At 41.9% G+C, this 19,538-nt stretch overlaps 1 protein-coding gene across 2 annotated transcripts in view; it reads left to right on the forward strand.

The window, feature by feature from the left end:
• Window positions 1-19,538, forward strand: part of Plcb1 (phospholipase C beta 1) — a 678,563-nt gene that overhangs the window by 531,608 nt on the left and 127,417 nt on the right. For both annotated transcript variants that reach the window (XM_075962281.1, XM_075962280.1), the window contains exons 15-22: window positions 5,076-5,143; window positions 7,160-7,256; window positions 9,231-9,315; window positions 11,306-11,430; window positions 13,669-13,823; window positions 16,848-17,012; window positions 17,510-17,609; window positions 19,320-19,424. In XM_075962281.1, coding sequence (XP_075818396.1) covers window positions 5,076-5,143; window positions 7,160-7,256; window positions 9,231-9,315; window positions 11,306-11,430; window positions 13,669-13,823; window positions 16,848-17,012; window positions 17,510-17,609; window positions 19,320-19,424 — 900 coding nt within the window. The remainder of the gene's footprint in view (window positions 1-5,075; window positions 5,144-7,159; window positions 7,257-9,230; window positions 9,316-11,305; window positions 11,431-13,668; window positions 13,824-16,847; window positions 17,013-17,509; window positions 17,610-19,319; window positions 19,425-19,538) is intronic.

Below are 19,538 nucleotides of genomic sequence, written 5' to 3' on the forward strand. Positions count from 1 at the left end.
TCACAGTGGGTGGATTTTCACATCTGCTGCTCTGAAATCGGCCTAGGAGGGCTTCTAGCTTTGGCTTTTTGTTTTGTTTTGTTTTGGATGCTTTAAGCTGCATTACTTTCTGTGGCTACCACAAAGTTAACGAGTATGGCTTAGTCTCAAGTTCTGTAGGACCAAAGATCCCCGAGAAAGCTTATGGAATCAACCAAAGGTGTCAGGCAGCCTGAGTTCCTTTCTGGAAGCTCCACAGAAGGATTTATCTGTTTTCCCAAGTCCTAGAGCTACTCACATAGGCTCATAGGTCCCTTCCTCCAGCTTCAAAGCTGGTGCATCTCTGTAGCCCTTCTCCTGTGGTCACTTCCACCCTCTGACTGCCACTGGGGAATGTCAGTTCTTAGACTAGACCCACTTATCACTTAGGCCCACGGGGCGAGTCCGAGGTCCCCCACCCGCCGCAGCCTGGCCCCCCTCCTGCAGTGTCAGCACACCGCTGGAAGCTGCTCCTCTGGCTTGCACTTGAGGCAGAGCAGCTTTCCAGTAGCCAGTTGATTCTAAGCTTCCTCACTGGCAGCATCAGCAGGGGGAAGGAGGACAGGAGATGGGCCAGCATCAGCAGGGGGAAGGAAGACAGGAGATGGGCCAGCATCAGCAGGGGGAAGGAAGACAGGAGATGGGCCAGCATCAGCAGGGGGAAGGAAGACAGGAGATGGGCCAGCCTTTTAATGCAGTCCCCGAAGGGTTCTGGGCTGTGCAGTTCTCCCATGCTGTATAGGGCCCTTTAAAAATGTGCAATAACAAAATGTTTGTGAAAGAACCTAGGCAATGCTTAGAGTTTCTTCACATTAGTTTGAAACTTACTTTTTGTGGTTATGAAAAAAAAATTCGAAGGACCACTAGTTTTCTTTAGGTTATTTGTCATTGAGCCTAATTTTTTCCCCTTTTCCAGGGGAATCCTGACAATTGCAAAGACCTCCTTATTGGGGGCGTGATGATGTTAAAAGAACGCTAAGCTTGACTTCAGGGCCTCAGGGCGTTTAAGATGGGGTGCTGACAGGGTTCTCAGTGGTTCGTGCCTAGCAGGGATGAGGCTCCAGGTCCTGTCCTCAGCACAGAAAAAAAAAGGAACAGAGAGGGGAGGAAAGAGGAAGGAAGGCAAGAAAGAAAAAGAGGAAGGAAGGATGATGTTTAATATATTGACAAAAGCTAAGCACGTGTACCTACCCCTAACCCCACCCCAGTTCCATTCCTCAGGAGAGAGCTAACGAGAAATGGGTAGTGGTATTTATCAAGAGACTAGAAAAATTTCTATAAGCAGCGTTATTTAAAATGGGAGGCCAAACATCTGTCTGCTGATTATAAACCATGGTATAGTCATACAAAAGAATCATGTGTGTAATGAGGACAATTAACAGCTATCCATGAAGGGTAAGTGGCTGTTAATGCAATAACCTGCAAAAGAAGCCAAATGCAAAAAAACTATAGTTGCTATGTAGCTGTGAATGTAAGCAAATGTAAGAGAGGCTGTGTGAAGTCAGGGTAACCACTGCCCTTAGAAAACTAGAAGGGAGCCATAGTATCTTCGGGAATCTGGTCATATTTTCTGTCTTAATGTAGATATGTCTTTATTTGAGGAAAATACATGCACTGCTCATATTTGTATACATGTTCACATATGTATGTTCCTATGCCTATCACACATAAATTCAAAGATTTTTTTTAAACCATTAAAATGATAAATTGTAAAATCTAGGGCGAGCGGAACGTAAGCATGGCCAACTTGGTTTGTTGTTCCTTTGGCTGGTTATTTGGGTTGGTTTTGTTTGGTCCTAGGAACTTCTCCCACACTAGGCAATAGCTCTGCCTCTGAGCATGTTACACACACACCCCCTCAAGCCCTGACTGAGCTGGATTTAACCTTTTCTTCTGTTTTCTGTCTCACCTGGCAACTGCTCTTGTTATTGAAATGGACAATGTAACGAACAAACATTATACAATTCTTTCAAAAGATTCCTCCCACCCCGTGGTTCACGAATGTGTTTTGTCAAGTATCATGACACAATTCTGACTCATTTTTGAAAAATAACTTCCGTTCTCAGTGAGAACGCATCTGAAGTGTGAAATGATGATCATTGGAGGCCACTTCTTCCCACCCTGTCCCCATGTGCCTTCCTTTGCACGTAGGCGCTCGGTGGGTTTTATGCCATCTGCCTTTATCTAATTCCAGTTCTCCCTCCCATTAACTGGATGTTTAACTCTAATAGTAATTTCTACAGGCAGTGAGCATGATTGCTTAATATAGAAGCACAGCAGCAATCTGCTAGCAATTCTCTCGGCTTCCTAAGCTAGCCAGGAGTCTGTTGTGCAATCAGTATTTATTGCTATGCAAATTTTTGGAGGTTTTAGTATGTAGGTAGGCCCCTGAATAAAGAGTCCTGATAATTTACCATTTATTTTGTGGATGCTCCCAGTACCAGAAACTGAAGCAACCCAAAAACCATGGCGTGGATCTTATTTCAAAGTGGATTTAATCTGTTGTCTCGATTCCTCTTCTGGGAGCTAATTCTTTAGCCAGTAAAGACTTTCCAGAAAGAATGAGGGTCAAGTAAGAGACTGCTTTGGGGTGTTGTTTTTGCTGCTTTTTAAACTGGTATTATTTCAAATAGATTTTTCTAGGGCCCTTTCAACGTCTTATGAGAAAAGCCCCTGAGTATGTGTGGACCCTGCTGATGTGACATATAAATATACATCTGTTTGGGCTTTCTTTCTTAAACTTGCAAAGGAAAAGCTGGGTCTTTATGTCACTGTAGAGGAAGATAAAGTCTTTCTTCTTCACAGAATCCAAGCTATGACCCAACGTGATATCTAGAATGGTGATTGGACAATTCTTATGTCTCATGAAACATTTTGTAGAAGGTTCTGGCAATCCTGCTTTCAGATTGCTTGATTAAAAGGATCATTTTAATTGTGATTGAAAATAATACATAAAAGAACTTCAGGACGTATATAAAATATCAAGAAGCAGCCTCCTAAAAAGTGTGTCTGTAATATAACAGGATGTATCTCTTCACCAAAGATGAGGAATTCACATTATTTTTCCATCAGCATCATCAAGGACCTAATGTGGCTCTTTGTAACAGTCCATCGGCGGTTTTTACTGGCACAAAAGTCTTCCCCCTCTACGATGTTTCCCCATTCCCATCCAGTAACTGAGCTTGGTCACTCACATGAAAACACTTAGGAGCTTCTTAGAAGGCAGGACTATGGGCACCATGTCATCTCCACTGATTGAAGTGTGTGGCCAACTTAGCAGAAGGCTCCCTGGCGCTGCTGGCTGCCTCTGTGATGAGCTCATACCGCCATCTATTGGGATGTTCATGCTATTGCAGTGGGAGAAACTGACGGGGTGAGGGGGGCTGCCTACTGACTGTACCTTGTTTACTTTTTCCCTGAAAGTATTTTTACAAGCTCCATTGCGTTTGAGTGAAGCCTAGAACTATAGAAGAATTTAATACTTAATATACTAATGTAGGTATTTTACCTGGAAAATATCCAACCAATTGAACGACAGCATAGTGGCTAATGGTAAATACGACGATGAACCAGGTCAGACTGGATTTTCAAGCATAGGGATGTTAAAGTATTAGGTCGTTTTCAGTTTTTATTGATTTTCATTGCTTTTTTTCCTTTTTACATTAGATCCTTTTATCAACCCCTTTTAAAAGGAATGTCATTGTTAAAAGTATCTTTATTAGTTCTTTGAGGATTTCATACAATACGTTTTGATGATATTCACCCCCAGCTCTTCCAAGATCTACTCCCCTTTCCCTACCTTTGCAACTTTGTATACTTTTTTTTTTAGTTTTAAATTCTTTAATACTAATTTCAATTCTTTCATACTAATTTGGGCTGCCTGCATACCCTTAGATGTGCAGCCTTCCCCTCAAACATGATCAACTTAGGGGCCAACCTCTTAGCGAAAATCACCTCTCCCTCTTCCAGAAGCTATTAGCTGCCAGCAGTTTCTCCTCTAAAGGTGAGACTTCACACACCTCCACACCTCCCCTCTCCTCTCTCCTTGGTCAGGATTTGGTCTGTGCATACTGTCACATCCACTGTGAGTTCCCAAGACACTTCTTCCTTGTACTTATCCTGTCTCTGGCTCTTGCACTCTTTGAGCTGAAGGATGCCATCATTTTTATGACGTATGCACTTTCTTGTCGTTATTTGTGCTGCCTTTTCCCCACAGTTCCTGATCTCGCTCATAAACTTCTTTAATTTCTGGGAGGGCCTTTCTTTGGAGAAGGTTGGTCACTGAGCTGCGTGCTGGCCAGGATTGCATCAAAGAGGCCTGACTTAGGAGAGGACAGAAAAAGGAAAGCAGGGTTTGTCCCTGTTAGAGCCACATCCTGTTAGAGCAGGTTTAACATCCCTGCGGGAGAACATGCACATTACAATAGCATGCACAGAAATAAAATTATATTCAGTCATATATGTTTACAGTTCAGCGGTACCAGGATCTATCGCCGGTGGATGAGCCTGCTTGTTGGAGCCCATTCCCTATGGTGGGATGCCATGCTGGGTCTTAATGCGGGGGGCGGGGGGGGGGGGGGGGGGGGGGCGGGGGGGGGGCTTGGTCCTGCCTCAACTTAAAGTGTCTGACTTTGGTGACTCCCCATGGGAGGCCTTACCTTTTGGGAGGAGTAGATGGTGTGTGGGGGGGGGGAATCTGGAGGGGAGGCAAAAGGGGGCAGGAGGAGAGGTAGGAGGGAGAACTGTGGTTGGAATATAAAATGAAAGTTTTTTTTAAAAAATTAAAAATTGAAAAAAAATGGAAGAGGAAACTATAAAATGGGCATTTTTAAATTGAACTTGAAAATTGCAATGTTATCACAAATCAAATTTGTCAAAATGTCAGTTTAATTCTGTTACTAAGAAAACATAAATCCTTGTTGGGGAGCATGGGAAAATGACTTTAAAAGAAGCCGAATGTCAGCTTTCCAGAGTATTCCTGACTTAGTCGGTAGCGTGCTTTTGCAAATTCTTCAAACTTTCGAATTCTGAAATCATGTCTGATTAAAATTTGACAGGGGAAGCGGATACGGAGAGCGATGATGACGACGACGATGATGACTGTAAAAAGTCTTCCATGGATGAGGTGAGTTCGGTCTAGAGCTCTGGTCCCCGGGTAGCCATTTTACGGCTCTCTTATGATCCCCTTCTGCCATCTAGTGGCAAAAAGAGTAAGCACAGGACATTTGGTCACCAGCTTCAGGGTTTTTTTTGAGGCAATTCCGTGATTTGTGGAGTAGTCTGAAAGTGCAAAGAAAATGCAGGTTTGCAGGAATGTTCGGAATGCGCCAGGGAGTCCGTGTTTCGGCTTTGCATCAGATCCTCCTGTCTCACCCAGCCTCTAAAATGCTGGGATCATGGGTGTGTATCACTTCACACGGATCAATACGCTATTCTTCCATGGCATTCTTTTCCTTATAATTACATGCTTTGATGTGGTCTGAATTTTTATATATTTTGTTTGTTTGTCTTGTGAATGAGCCCCACTGTGTATTCTAGGATATCCTCCAACGCCTGGGCTCAAGCCCATGTCTGCCTCCACGTAGCTAAGGAAACACACAGGAACCATGGTGTCCAGCCTAGTTTGAAATATGCTGCGTTACGTCCCCGCTAAATTTCATCTTGATTTCCAAAAGGAAGCTGCAGTGCTAACGAGGATGCTGCTTGCGCTTGAGAGTGGCTTCAGGGTCCACTTGGATCATTTGCAATTGTCTGTGTTTCAAATGGCTGTTTCCCAGCTGGCAATTAACCAGGGGATTTCTGCCGCTATTTTCACAAAGAATCCTCATCTCTTTGTGTTTTCTCTGCTAAAATAAAAGATGGGAAAATGTTGGACCTGTCTGGAGAGGCCTGTCTTGTGCAAGTAATAATATGGATTTTCTTCATTGAAACGTGCATTAAAGAATATGTTATTGAAGATAGCATCTAAAATAACCTAAGATCTTACCATTTGCCAGGCTCGGTTCGAGCTCACATCCTTTACTTATTGAAGCAGAATTTCTCTGTGTAGCCCTGGCTGTCCTGCAACTCACTCTGTAGACCAGGCTGGCCTCGAACTCAGAGACTTGCCTGCCTCTGCCTCCTGAGTGTTGGGATTAAAGGCAAGCACCACCACACCCGGCTTTTTAACTTGCTTTTAATAATTATAAAACCGTACTGCTTCTTTTTATTTTGCAGATGAGTAGCACTTGTGGCCTTTGGATTTAATATCAGATGGCCTTGCTCTAGGACCTAAGCAGCTCTCCTGTTGCCAGACGGCAAACTTGGTCACAGAGGAGCCCATGAGGGAGGGGAGTGCTTATAAAGGAATATAGAAATTATTTGCATAGTCCCCACTTACCTCCATAAGGCAACCTTTGGTTAATTTTTTTCCATTAATATGTCTTTACTTACATGGAAGTTGTTGTTACTGTCAAGAGAGTTCTTGATTTCCTCACTGTAGACTTCATCCATGCTCTCTGTTGTAGAGAACAACAGTTCCTGTGGGCATCACTGCATGAATGCAGATTTTCAGTCCCGATGCCTGAGGGGAGGCTAAGAACCTGCATATATATATATACAAAGGATGGTACTGAGGCTGTTGGCTCCAGACCACCCTGCCCGCTCTCCCATTCATAAAATAGCCATACACCGAGCATACAGAATCTGAAACTATAGAATCTAAAATGTCTAAATCCCCAAAACTTTGGAAAGCTGACCTGAAACCACACCTTGGAAGATTGTATACCGTGAAATTTTTTTTTCATGTTTAAAGCCGTCATGTGCTGGTTTTTATACTCAGCATTGAAAGAATGGGTTGTGGGTATAACATGCGTTTGAGTTTTAAATGAGAATTTGTTTTGTTGGACTTAGGACTCATCCATAAAATATCCATGATGTGTAAACAAATACTCCAGATCCAAACTCTAAACACACGTGCCACCAAGTATTTGTGATGAGGACCCGGCATGCCTTTCGTTCCTCTCCTGCGGTGGATCAACCTGCAGCAGTTCTTTTCAGAACAGAAGGACTTTCTGCTCCCTGGTGGCACGTGACCATTTTCCTGAGAAGCTAGCCCTGAGTAGTATAATGCTGACTCTGATTTTTTTTTCCCTGCTTCTAGGGGACTGCCGGCAGCGAGGCCATGGCCACAGAAGAGATGTCTAACCTCGTGAACTATATTCAACCTGTCAAGTTTGAGTCCTTTGAAATTTCAAAAAGTAAGCTTTTCTGCAGGAGAAATCCCTACTGTCGCCTAGCTAAGGGGCACTCAGAACTGGAAAGACGTGGTCTATTCTGGACATCTTGAATATTTCCACAGATTGTCCTGTCTTGGCATCATTGCAGAAATAGAACTCCTTTTAACACTTCGATATTATATTTGATATATCCGAAAACCATAGGATACCGTTTCATGACGCTCCTCCACGTATTTAAAGGTTCCCTGAAAGAGATCAAGACAGTGTCCAAGTGATGGAGAATTTCACATTTCATTAGTTTTGCTACAACCCCTGTGGGGCCCCTAGTAATGTAGTGACCGTGCTGAGCATCTGTACAGCTTGGTGACACAAACTAGAACCAGCCCACCCAGGTTCCATTGCTCCAGCTCATTTCAAGTCCAGAGGAGACCATGTCATTCCCTGTGCATCACTTTTTCTTTGCGCCTCACCCAACTATACACTCATAGTAAATACAAAAGCCATCTTTCCGTTACCTGGTGGGGGAAACCCTTCTGTGGAAGTGCCCCTTGTACTAACATAAGGTGCAAGTTAAGATCAGAGAAGAGGATCCTGGGGCCTTCCCAGTTGCTTAACTGAAATTTTGCTTAAATGCAATAGCCTCATTAAGAAAAAAAATGTAGATATAGCCAACTTCAAGCTTCTGTGTGGCATGAGCATTTCTGTTTGTGACCTTCTGCTCTGAGTCTCAACTTAATGGCACTTGGTGCATTGATGAGCGTAAGGAATTTATACTTCATTACAGCTCATATATAAAGAATTCAGCATTTTCTGGTGCTGTAATTACTGATTCTTGTTACCTGAAATTGTTCAGTATAAAGCAACCTAAAGCCATGGGGTTTCCTGCCCTTGGGCTTCACTTTCTGTGTCTCCATAGCAAAGCTCCTAGGGGTGCTGCAAGGTGGAGGAGCAGAAAGTGGACATTCTCTGGGGCCCAATGATGCCCGTGGACGTTCGAACACCTCCTCCTTGTGATTCTGTCATGTGATCATGCCAGACCTCTCATTGGTTGTATTTTGCCCATCATGAAGACTTCATTTTAATTAACAGCTGTGCTTAAAATAATTAGTTGCATGAAAGTAAATTAATGATGAACCAAGATAAAGGAAATGGGGTTCCCCGAGAGCAAATTAGGCAAGTAAGAGATGGATTGAGTCTTAGGTGATTGAGAGAAAGAATAGGGGCCTCATTTTGAAAGTAAGGGAGCCAAAGAGGGAAAAATTTCCCAAAGATTGCCAGTTTTCTAACCCTAGAGCTGTTTGCCTGCTGTGTATAGCACGTATCTGAGTGTAAAGCATAGCCGCTGAGCCAAGCTGGGAAGACCAGGAAATTTCCTGAGATCAGACACGTGAAAGTGTCTGAGTTAACTCTGTTTTGTCCCCTGTCCCCTCTAGAGACTTGAATTCCACATTCAGCATGTTTTCCTAACGCTCTGATATTCAGGAATATTGAGTTCTTTAACACATTCACCTCTTTGGCTGTTGTAATCTAATATGGAAATGAGGTCTGCAGATTCGAATGTCTCCCAGGATTCCTGTCCTTTGATACATTCTAATTCTGATGCCACATTAGCTGTGACTTTAGGGGTTTGCAGTGTGGGTCTGAATAACCTGCAATGTCAGCACCGACATCCCCACCACATCTTTTGCAGATCCCTCAAGAAGTCTGGAGGGATTTAGAACAAAACCATTTTCCTTATTATACTACACCTGTTACTTAATTCAGTCATGCCCTAAAGTTCAGATACATGAAAATATCTCACCCAAAATATGAAGAGGTAACTTGCAAGACTCAACTTTTATTACTGGTAAATACTTCATGGATAGAAGTCTACGTATACACACTGAAAGTTAAATCAGTTACTCTCCAATTTGCTTAACATTTATTTCTTTTATAACATTATCATTTATAATACTGAATTTTATTTCTTGCCCTTTTTGTTGTTGTTGAACTCAGAGAGAAATAAAAGCTTTGAAATGTCTTCCTTCGTGGAAACCAAAGGACTCGAGCAACTTACAAAGTCTCCAGTGGAATTTGTAGAGTATCCTTGATTTGATGAATGACTGCTAAGCTCACCAGCGGAAATCATGGACTGTTTGTTCAATAAGGAGAAAGATGCACAGAATATGGGTTTCCATCTGTAGCCCAAGTCTCAAGTGTAGTGTGCAATGTGGGTAGCCTGGTCTATAGAGAAACGAACTAAGCTTAGGTTAGTGGAGGCTCTGGCTGCAAGGCTGCCTCAAACCATCAACCTCTAAGTTCCATGGCAATTTGCTTAATTCTGATTTTCCTCATCTTCAAACAGAAGTAATGCTACTAGCTTTGTGATTGGCTGTTTGATGGGTACAATATATGTAACACAAGTGTATATACTTTATGTACTGGTCGACATATGTTCTCCAGATTTATATATATATATATATATACATATAATCAATATGTAGATCAATGGTATGTGAACATAGCTATAAATCTGGCTTAGCACCTCACACACATGGTGTATGTTCAATTGAAAAGTAGTGGGAAGAATGACAAAAGGATATGAATGTACATGTATGTCAATGGTGATTTCTAGTCTTATGTTATTCCCCATGGATCAAAAATCAAAGAGGCCTTCAGGTTATTTTTTCATAAGTTAATGCGACTATCCTAAAGAGTTAAATTTTGTGAAGCAATTTCTAGAATAAAATTCATCTTTATACCTCCTCAGTGGGACTAAGAATATGGCTCAGTCACACATGAGGACCCATGTGTATAGGAAGTTGGATATGGAGCAATGTACCGATAATTACAGTGAGGTAGGGACAGAAGGATGGTTCTGGCTTGCTGGGCAACCAGTCTAGCCTGCTTGTGCAAACTGTATGCCTGTGAGAGACCCTGGATCATAAAACCAAGAGAGATAGCTCCTGACAGGTAACATCCAAGATTGGCCTCTGCTATAACCTTGTAAACACATTCACACATGCTTACATTCACATACACACACACAACTCAACAGCTTTGTTAATAGAGGGTAAGCATGAAAGCATGTGCATATAATTTCAGCACTCAGAAGGCTGAGGCAGGAGGATCACCAGTTCCAGGATACCCTAAGCTATGACACTTTTCAAACACACACACATTCACAAACACACACACACACAAAGAGAGAGAGAAAGAAAGAGGGAGAGAGAACAGTGAGAGAAGAGGGAACACATGTGAACTCTATAATTAAAGTCACGTTATACAATCGTTGTCATCAGTATTGAGTACTAACTTTGTGATATTCTTTTCTAAAATAAGTTATCCCATTTACTTCTCAAAGGAATCCTATGATGGAGGAATTGTATTGTATTGATGAGGAAACTGAGAACAAAAGATGAATTAACTTATCTAAGATCATATAGTGAACAAGTTCCAGACTCTAGCTGTCTTGCCTGCCTTAGATCTTAACTAACCTCTGCCGTAAGTGGTGGCAGGAGCCAGTCTGCCACGTTACAAAGACAGAGCAGTGCTAAGTGGCTGCAATGTTCTTAGGATGGAAGCTGAACGAAAATCTGAAACAAGATCAGAAATTCCTGCGCTATATTTACTCTCTTTATTAATCTTAAAAACTACTGTGGTCTTGGCAAATAGCATTTCCAGAGAATGTTAAGAAAATGAGGAGAGAGCATTTCAGAAACAGTTTTATGGTTCATACTTTCTACTTCTCCCACACGCAATACCGTCCTCCCCTGTGACTTATATTCCAGCCTCTTGTAGTGCGCTTCATCTTCACGACTGTGGTTAATGCTTCCTAATTGCATAGACTTTGACTCAGTTGCACTTACTGTCCCAGTACTCAACACCCACAAGCTTCCCAATAATAATGCTTTGTTTTTAAGAACATGTTTGTTCTATTAACTCATTCTGTGCCTATTTTGCCTACCAATGCAATGTGATCATTAATATTTACTGCGTTCCCCCAGTGCGAGGTAAGAGAGGAGCCTTGCAGCCAATAGAGTAGACTGATAGTTTTGAAATTGTATCCACTACTTAACATGATGGTCCAGATACAACAAGATGCAACTTAGCAGGATCTATCCCAAAGGAACACGCGTGGACTCCTCCAACTACATGCCTCAGCTCTTCTGGAATGCTGGCTGCCAGATGGTGGCACTCAACTTCCAGACCGTGGGTGAGTAACAGCAGCTCACTTTCGTTGCTGCAAAGTCACATTTCCAAGTGTTCAGAAGCCATTACCGTGGGAACCTAGGAGTGGGGGTGGGGCACATTTGATTGGATAACTAAATTCCAATGAAGGATAATCAAAGCAAAGGAAGAGCACTAAATTTTGAAAATTGAGATGTCTTTAATAATTTTTGAAAGGGGTTTTATATCTGGATTTCATGCTTTTTTTCAAGCATTTTTAAAAGTGGTATAAAAATCATTTTAGAAAAACTAGAAATTCGAAAGCATAAAAAAAAAACAGAAATCCTGGGTTGAGAGAATGCTCAGTGGGTAAAGCCCTTACCTCGCAGCATAGGAACCTGGGGTCCTTTAGAGCCATGTAAAAAAGCTTGATGTGTTGACAAGCGCTTGTCATGTCTGCTCTGGAGAGGCAGAGACACAGACCCTCGGGTTTGCTGGCATCCAGACTGGCCTTCTCGGGTCCCAGTGGAAGAGCCTGTTTCTAAAACACAGGTGACCAGTTTGTAAGGAGCACCTGAGGTTGTGCTCTCTCCTCCACACCTGTGTACACGTGGTAGTTGTTCCCTCCAGTCATACGTGCACTGACACATAAACCTGCACACACACACACACATAAAGATGCACCTGCACACACGTCCATGTGATGTACACACACACACACACACACGAAAGAGAAATAAAAAAAATCTTCCAGAAATGCTGCCACTAAGAGGTTCACACCTTGCTTGGTACTGTGTGTGTGTGTGTGTGTGTGTGTGTGTGTGTGTGTGTGTGTGTGCGCGCGCGTGCGTGCACACGATGTGTGTATCTGTCTGTCTGTCTGTCATCTGTCTGCCTTTGTGTGGACACCCGCATAGAGGTCAGAGGACAACTTTTATGAGACAGCTCTCTCCTCTCATGTGAGTCCTGGGAATCAAACTCAGATTGTCTGGCTCTATGGCAACTGATTTTCTTTGCCAAGCCATTTTACTCGTCTTAATATTAGTTCTGTTTAATAATGCAATTTCTTGAGTAATATTAACTGTTTCCAGTAGGAGAGGTCTATTGTTTCCTTTTAAGTTGCCTTGTCCAATTTTAGTGTTGTAATTATGATAGTTTGATAAAGCAATAAAGAAATTTTTGTTTTTTTCCCCTTGCTCTAAAACGTCTTGCATAGAACTCTGAAACAACCCTCTTATTACCTCATTGTTGGCCCTAATAGTACAAATATATCACTTCATGGATGATTTGGAACATGTAGTTATTTCCTAGGTGCCTTGGAGATTTAAACTCTTTTTACTTTTTATTTATTATATAAATATATGTACATATACTATATACATATATGTATACATGCACACTATATGCACACTATATATACTGTGAATCAAATCCACAGATTTTATTTGGCACTTGCTAGGTAAATACTCCACCACTATGCTCTTAGACCCTAAAATGTGTTTTGTTTTGTTCTGTTTTAACCCCAGCAATTATAGTAAATGTACTGACTATGGAAACTTTGACCAGTAACCTAGGTCCTCTGGAAAACAGTCTGTGAACAATTCATATTGGCTGTAATTAATCACAGAAATGCACATTTAAATGCCTTCTTGTAAACTGATAAACAAATAATTAGAGCATCCCTTGAAATGGATTACTATAAATCAGTCCTCAAACATCCTCTATAATGGTTTGCCTGAGTGTAAGTGAGTTTAAATTTTCTGGAGAGGGCATTTTAATAAGACTTACCAAAACAAAAAAAGCATTTTCTAATGTGCCTACCTTTTGACTCCCAAAATTCCCCTTGCTCATAGCAAACCCACTTTTAAATTTTCAAAACTTTCATTATGATGTTCACTGAAAGACATACGTAAAATGCTAAAAATTTACTAGAAACAAATATATCTAAAGAAGAGACTGGATAAAACCATCAACTCAAACATATGTATTCACAGGAATTTTAGACAGTTGTTAAAATTAAGGCCAAAAAATACTTGCTAAAATGGGTGTAACATTTGTAAAAATGTGTTTTAAATGAAAAAGGTTAACACTATAAGCCAGCCTGCAGGTGTGGGGATTACAGCTCATTTTTTTAAAATTTGTGTCTCTAAATTTTTATGGTGTGTAATTATTTCCTTGTAAAGGTGTGACCAGTCCAAGAAGTGGACTGTAATCTTATATAGTCTTGCTTTGCAATTTCCAAACACAGATGCACTCACCCTGAGCTGTTTTTTTTTTTAATTAGACCTAGCTATGCAGATCAACATGGGCATGTATGAGTACAATGGGAAGAGCGGCTACAGGCTAAAGCCAGAGTTCATGAGGAGGCCGGACAAGCATTTTGATCCATTTACTGAAGGAATCGTAGATGGGATAGTGGCCAACACTCTATCCGTTAAGGTATGTACACTCCCATCCTAACCATCCCCAACCCCCACCCCTACCTTCGATATGCAGGTCACAAACCTGTCCCCGAGAAGAGACTTAAAGATCATATACATTGCATAAAGAAATATCTTTGTCATCAAAAACTTAGGAGTTAGGAAGGATCCTTCATACATTTTCTTTTCCTTTTAAGGATAAGATACTCATTAGCGATTTCCCCAGACTACAAAGAAATAAAGGAACTGAGTCTCATTCTTAGGATGAGAATAGATGGAGCTAAAGAAATAGATGAGCAGAGCCTTCCCGTTGGCCAGTCCCAGTCATCTCTTTGGGGGCAAACACCGCATTGGAAAATGCACAGGGAAGCCCGGCACCCATACAGAGATCTTCCCATCTTCCCTCCCCTCGTTCTCACCAATTCTAATTATTAAATATTGGGCAAAAGCTTCCATGTTACCACAGCATATTTTTTAATCTACCCAAATATTCAGGGATGTAAAACTCATTTTAATAATCTAAAGTATTGCTTTATTAACTATGCATTTTATCCTAAAAATGAATTCCAGTTCCTTCTATTCAGTTTTTTAAATAGATGTGACCACAGATTTTTAGCTGTCAAGAAGTATTTTAATACCATGAGAGGGCTCTATTTTTATAAAGAGCTTCCCCCATGGACTCTGGAAGTGTGTCGCTGTTGAAACTAGAATGTTATAAAACCCCCAAGTTTTCTTTTTAAAGTCTCATTCATTTGTGCTTTCATGAATAATTGTGTGGATAATGAACATACAAAACTCAGCATAAATGCATTTTTCAGACTGACCTTAAGCCGGGCGGTGGTGGCGCACGCCTTTAATCCCAGCACTTGGGAGGCAGAGGCAGGCGGATCTCTGTGAGTTCGAGACCAGCCTGGTCTACAAGAGCTAGTTCCAGGACAGGCTCCAAAACCACAGAGAAACCCTGTCTCGAAAAACCAAAACAAAAAAAAAAAAACAGACTGACCTTAACAAAGCCAAGTGAAACACTTGTCACACAGCCCTTTGGGAGTTTAATTTCTAACCCAAACACCACCAGCCCCCACGCGCATGCTTTGTACCGCTAGTGATGAAACACCAGGGCCTTGGACCTACTAAGCGAGTGCTCTGCCCCTGATCTCCCTCCCAAGCCCTTGGTTTTCTGAGACAGCATCACTATGTAGCTCAGGCTTGCCTTGAGTTCTCTGTTCCCCCAACTCAACCTAATGCTGGGATGACAGGCCTCTGCCTCCATACCCGACATTGCTCCAGCCCTTGGTTCTCCCCAGAGTGAGGCACTTTATGCTAAAGTCTCAAAAATGTTTTATAATTTTATCTTATGAAGTTATTTCAAACCATGGATTATAGAGTGAACTAGGCAAAAATGACGCTGCATAAATGTATTTCTTGTAGAAATGGTTTTTAGCAAATGAGGTTTAATTCCTGTCAAGGATGGGTAAGACACCAGAAGCAACACATATTGATGGAAGACGGTGTTTTAGCATTTCTGTTACTTGTCCTAGCTGAGGCAGACTGGTAGTAGTTTGACTTGTTTAGCTCCACCTCATTCTCATGTGTCTTTTGGTTTATTGATTTTTGTCCTAAAAATTCTACTCTGACAGTGGAAACAGTTCTAAAACCATGACAGAGATACGGGGAAGATGGAATGAATGGGAAAACATTTGAGAGCCCCCACCAAAAATTTACCCTTTAGCTTCCATCCAAAATGCAGGTCACTGAGTAGAGTCCCACCTGCCTCCATTGTCATTGCCAAACCTGGATGGGGATCCCATTGGTCCTGTCATAGCTCTATGTGGGTCTTCTGGCAGAGACTGCCACGTCCCAGACCAGATAACACCGTATCTGCCATTCCATCTGACAAGAACCCTGAGACTTAGGGTCAGGGCTACTTTAGGACCCTGATTTTCACCAAACAACATAAGCACCCAAACTTCTTAGCATCTGAATCCCTAATGGGATTCATGTCACTTGAAAGTTTCAAATATGTTATAAAAGCCTGCTGGCAAGTAGAACCCAAGTTCAAAAAGCAGTGGTTGATACCAAGTGTGTGTCCACCAAGCTTATCCTTGCCTTTGCTCTTGCTGAGCTTGTCATTTGTACAATTATGAGCCTACTTTGCCTAGCTATTCAATATTGTGTAATTGAATGAGATTTTAAGACTTACATATTCAGAAAACATCTCCCACATCTTCCTCTCTGTGTAGCCCAAGTTGCCAACATCCAACGGATCTACCACCTGCCATAGTGGTGAATGGAAGCAAATAGAATGTTCCTGTCCTTCCAGAAAGGGCAGAAGGAGCAGGGAGTGATATAGCAAACCTGGGGAATCCAGGTTGTGTTTGGAACAAAGTCATCAGCTACTCAGCAGCTTTCTGAGGTTACCCACAACAGGGGCAGGGTTTCCAAGATGGTGACTAGGCTGGAACTCTGGCACAATGGTGACGTGAACATAAGCATCAGGAGCTGAGCAATGCCAAAGACTCTGCTGATGTGGTCCGAAATCCTGAATAGTCAGGGAGCCAGTAACCTGGAAAGCTCTCTGAATTAGTTCTGGGTTAATGTATTCATTAATCTTTATGACAGGTGATGGGTCCCTCAGATGTTAACCACTTGAATATAGATAGAGGAAGCCTTAGGAAATGTTATGTGAATATGTAGTCTTAAATCTCATTTAGCTACAGGACATTGGTTAATTCTGTATCTAGACAAAGGAGGCCCACAATTCTACAGGTTGTTATCTGGGTGAGGACAGAGGTCATGATAACTTGGTGACATCCAAGGATGCTTGTTCATTCATTGTTCTCAATGACTCCATCTGATTGGCTCCCAACCTCCCCTTCTCAGTCTCCTCTGTCTACTTGTTAAGTGGGAGAGGAATGGTGGTTCTACCCTTGCTTTTATTTCATTTTGCGTAGGATTTCACACTTGTAGGCTACCATTTGGCCTTCTTCAAGCTGTCTCCTAACTCTTTGTTACTCATTTGTCAACACTTTCTGCTCTTTTCTAGATTATTTCAGGCCAGTTTCTTTCTGATAAGAAGGTTGGGACTTACGTGGAGGTAGATATGTTTGGTTTGCCTGTGGACACAAGGAGAAAGGCTTTTAAAACCAAGACATCCCAGGGAAATGCTGTGAATCCTGTCTGGGAGGAAGAACCCATTGTGTTTAAAAAGGTGGGTGTCTGCTGCAAGAGGAAGGTGGTTTCTGGGTGTCTTAAACAAGCAATTATTTGGTTATGTGTAGGCAGAGACTATTTGTTCCTTTGTTTCCTGGCCACTGAGACCTGAATAATAACACAGAAACTATATTAATTAGAACACTGTTTGACCAATAGCTTAGGCATAATTTTAGCTAAATATTACATCTTAAATTAACCCTTAATTCTTGTCTGTGTTAGTCACATGGCTTGGTACCTTTTATCAGTGAGGCGTTCTCATCTTGCTTCCTCTGCGTCTGAGTGACGACTGCAGACTGAGCCTTTCCTCTTCCCAGAATTCTCGTATTCTGGTCATGGCTTTCCTTACCTCACAAAGAGGCAGTTTAACTTTTTACTGAGATTAGATGAGTCGATACCTGGTTTGGGAAAGGCAGAGTCAGGTTCTTCAATACTTTTGTAGTTCTTTCTGCGATTTGCTTACTCTTATAACCAGCCTCATTCATGTCCCCACAGGTAGTTCTGCCTTCTCTGGCCTGTTTGAGGATAGCAGCATATGAAGAAGGAGGTAAATTTATTGGCCACCGGATCTTGCCTGTGCAGGCTATTCGGCCAGGTATGTGGTGAGAGACTTTGTCATTAAAGAATGACTTAGGATCTGTTGCTCTGTGGTTGGTTTTTTATTTTACTCTTTGGAGGCCTGCCACTCAGTTCCCAAATAAATACATGGAGATTTATTCTTACTTATCAATGCCTAGTCTTAGGTTGACTTGATTCTAGCCAGCTTTTCTAACTTACATTTTCCTGTTCCACATTTTGCCTCTGTACTTTTTTTACTTTATCTTTCTGTACTCTCTATATCTTTATTTCTTTCTTACTCTGTGGCTGGCTGTGTGGCTGGGTCGCTGGCCCCTAGCATCCTCCTTTCCTCCTTATTTTCACTCCTCACTCTCTTCCCTAGATTTCTCCTCCTATTTATTCTCTCTGCCTGGCAGCCCTGCCTGTTTCTCTCTCCTGCCTAGTTATTGGTCGTTCAGCTCTTTATTAGACCATCAGGTGTTTCAGGTAGGCAGAGTAGCACAGCTTTACAGAGTTAAGCAAATGCATAATAAAAGAATGCAACAATCTTTGCATCATTAAACAAACATTCCACAGCATAAGTGAATGTAACACATCTCAAACTGATATTGCTTAAACAGCATTGCTCCTTTGTGATGTTGCTGCATAACAGAGGTTTTGAAATTATTCAAATAAATCTGGTAGTTTTTCATTTTTTCATGGGGTAGTGTTGCAAAAATCAACTTTGGCCACAATTTTTATGCATAACAAGCTGTCTGAAAACTCACTTCCAAATATTTGTGTTCCTGATCATGAGTCTTGTGGGTTAGGACTGTATAATAGTGTCTTTTTTATTGCTATAATGAAAATTCCCGAGTTGGGCTGCTTTATAAAGCAAAGAAGTTCATTTCGCTCACAGTTTTGGAGGCTACAAGGTCAAGATGAGATCATTTTTATCAGTTTTCTTCTGGTAAAGACCTAATAGTGGAGGCTTCCTAGAGGAATTGGGGGGGGGGTGAAGATTACCTCACCAGATAGAAAACTAGAGAAATGGGAAGGCCAAGCTCAGTCTGGATGATTGCTCAGCCTCCAACAAGAGAACCTGGGGGTCAAAGCAAAAACAGTCATAGCCTAAGCATTGGTTGGACTAGCCTGTGCTCATGGGAGAAAAAGCCCATCAGCTACAGCATAAGGATTGACTGAGTTAGCCTGAGCTCAGTGGTAAAGTTATACTTCAGGATGCCATTTGGATTTGATTCTGTCCCATGTGTGTTCATTTTGGGGTGCAGGCTGAAGTGGTGGTGGCAGCCAACCTAGGGGCTCTTTTAGAGAACCCACTGGTGTGTTAAAAGTATGTTTTAAAAACCTCTGCATCATGTGCATGTTCACACAATGCTGGTCCCAAACACTAATGTCCCATGGACAAAGCAGATCTCCAGTCACGAAATCACATCAAGTATGACTTATTGTAGAGGGCACATTTGGACCAGTAATTCGGACTGGGATACATGATTTGCAGGTAAAAATGTGGTTAGAACAGAAATGATGATGATGATGATGATGATGATGATGATGATGATGATGATACTGATAGTATAGAATCAGTGATGCTTTCCAGCCTGTTGAGGAAAGTACTTTCTTATCACTCGGAACAGTGTGGTTGACATGAGAAAGAAGTGGACTGTTTTTCCTGCACCACAGGTGGGAATGGATGTCGCTAGCACTGTAAAGCAAACAGGTGACACTCAGTGTCATTGTCACCCTGCAGGCTATCACTATGTCTCCCTGCGGAATGAGAGGAACCAGCCCCTGATGCTGCCAGCTGTCTTTGTCTACATAGAAGTCAAAGACTATGTGCCAGACACATATGCAGGTAAACAGCGCCACCTGGTGGAAGGCTAGCTGGGCCAGGGGTGGGACACTGGCCTCATAAGCACAACTTCTTTTGTGTGTATGCTTAGCAGTCAGTTGTTTGAGCTTTTGTGTG

This window comes from Microtus pennsylvanicus, chromosome 2, assembly GCF_037038515.1.
Source record: "Microtus pennsylvanicus isolate mMicPen1 chromosome 2, mMicPen1.hap1, whole genome shotgun sequence".
Classification (NCBI taxonomy): domain Eukaryota; kingdom Metazoa; phylum Chordata; class Mammalia; order Rodentia; family Cricetidae; genus Microtus; species Microtus pennsylvanicus.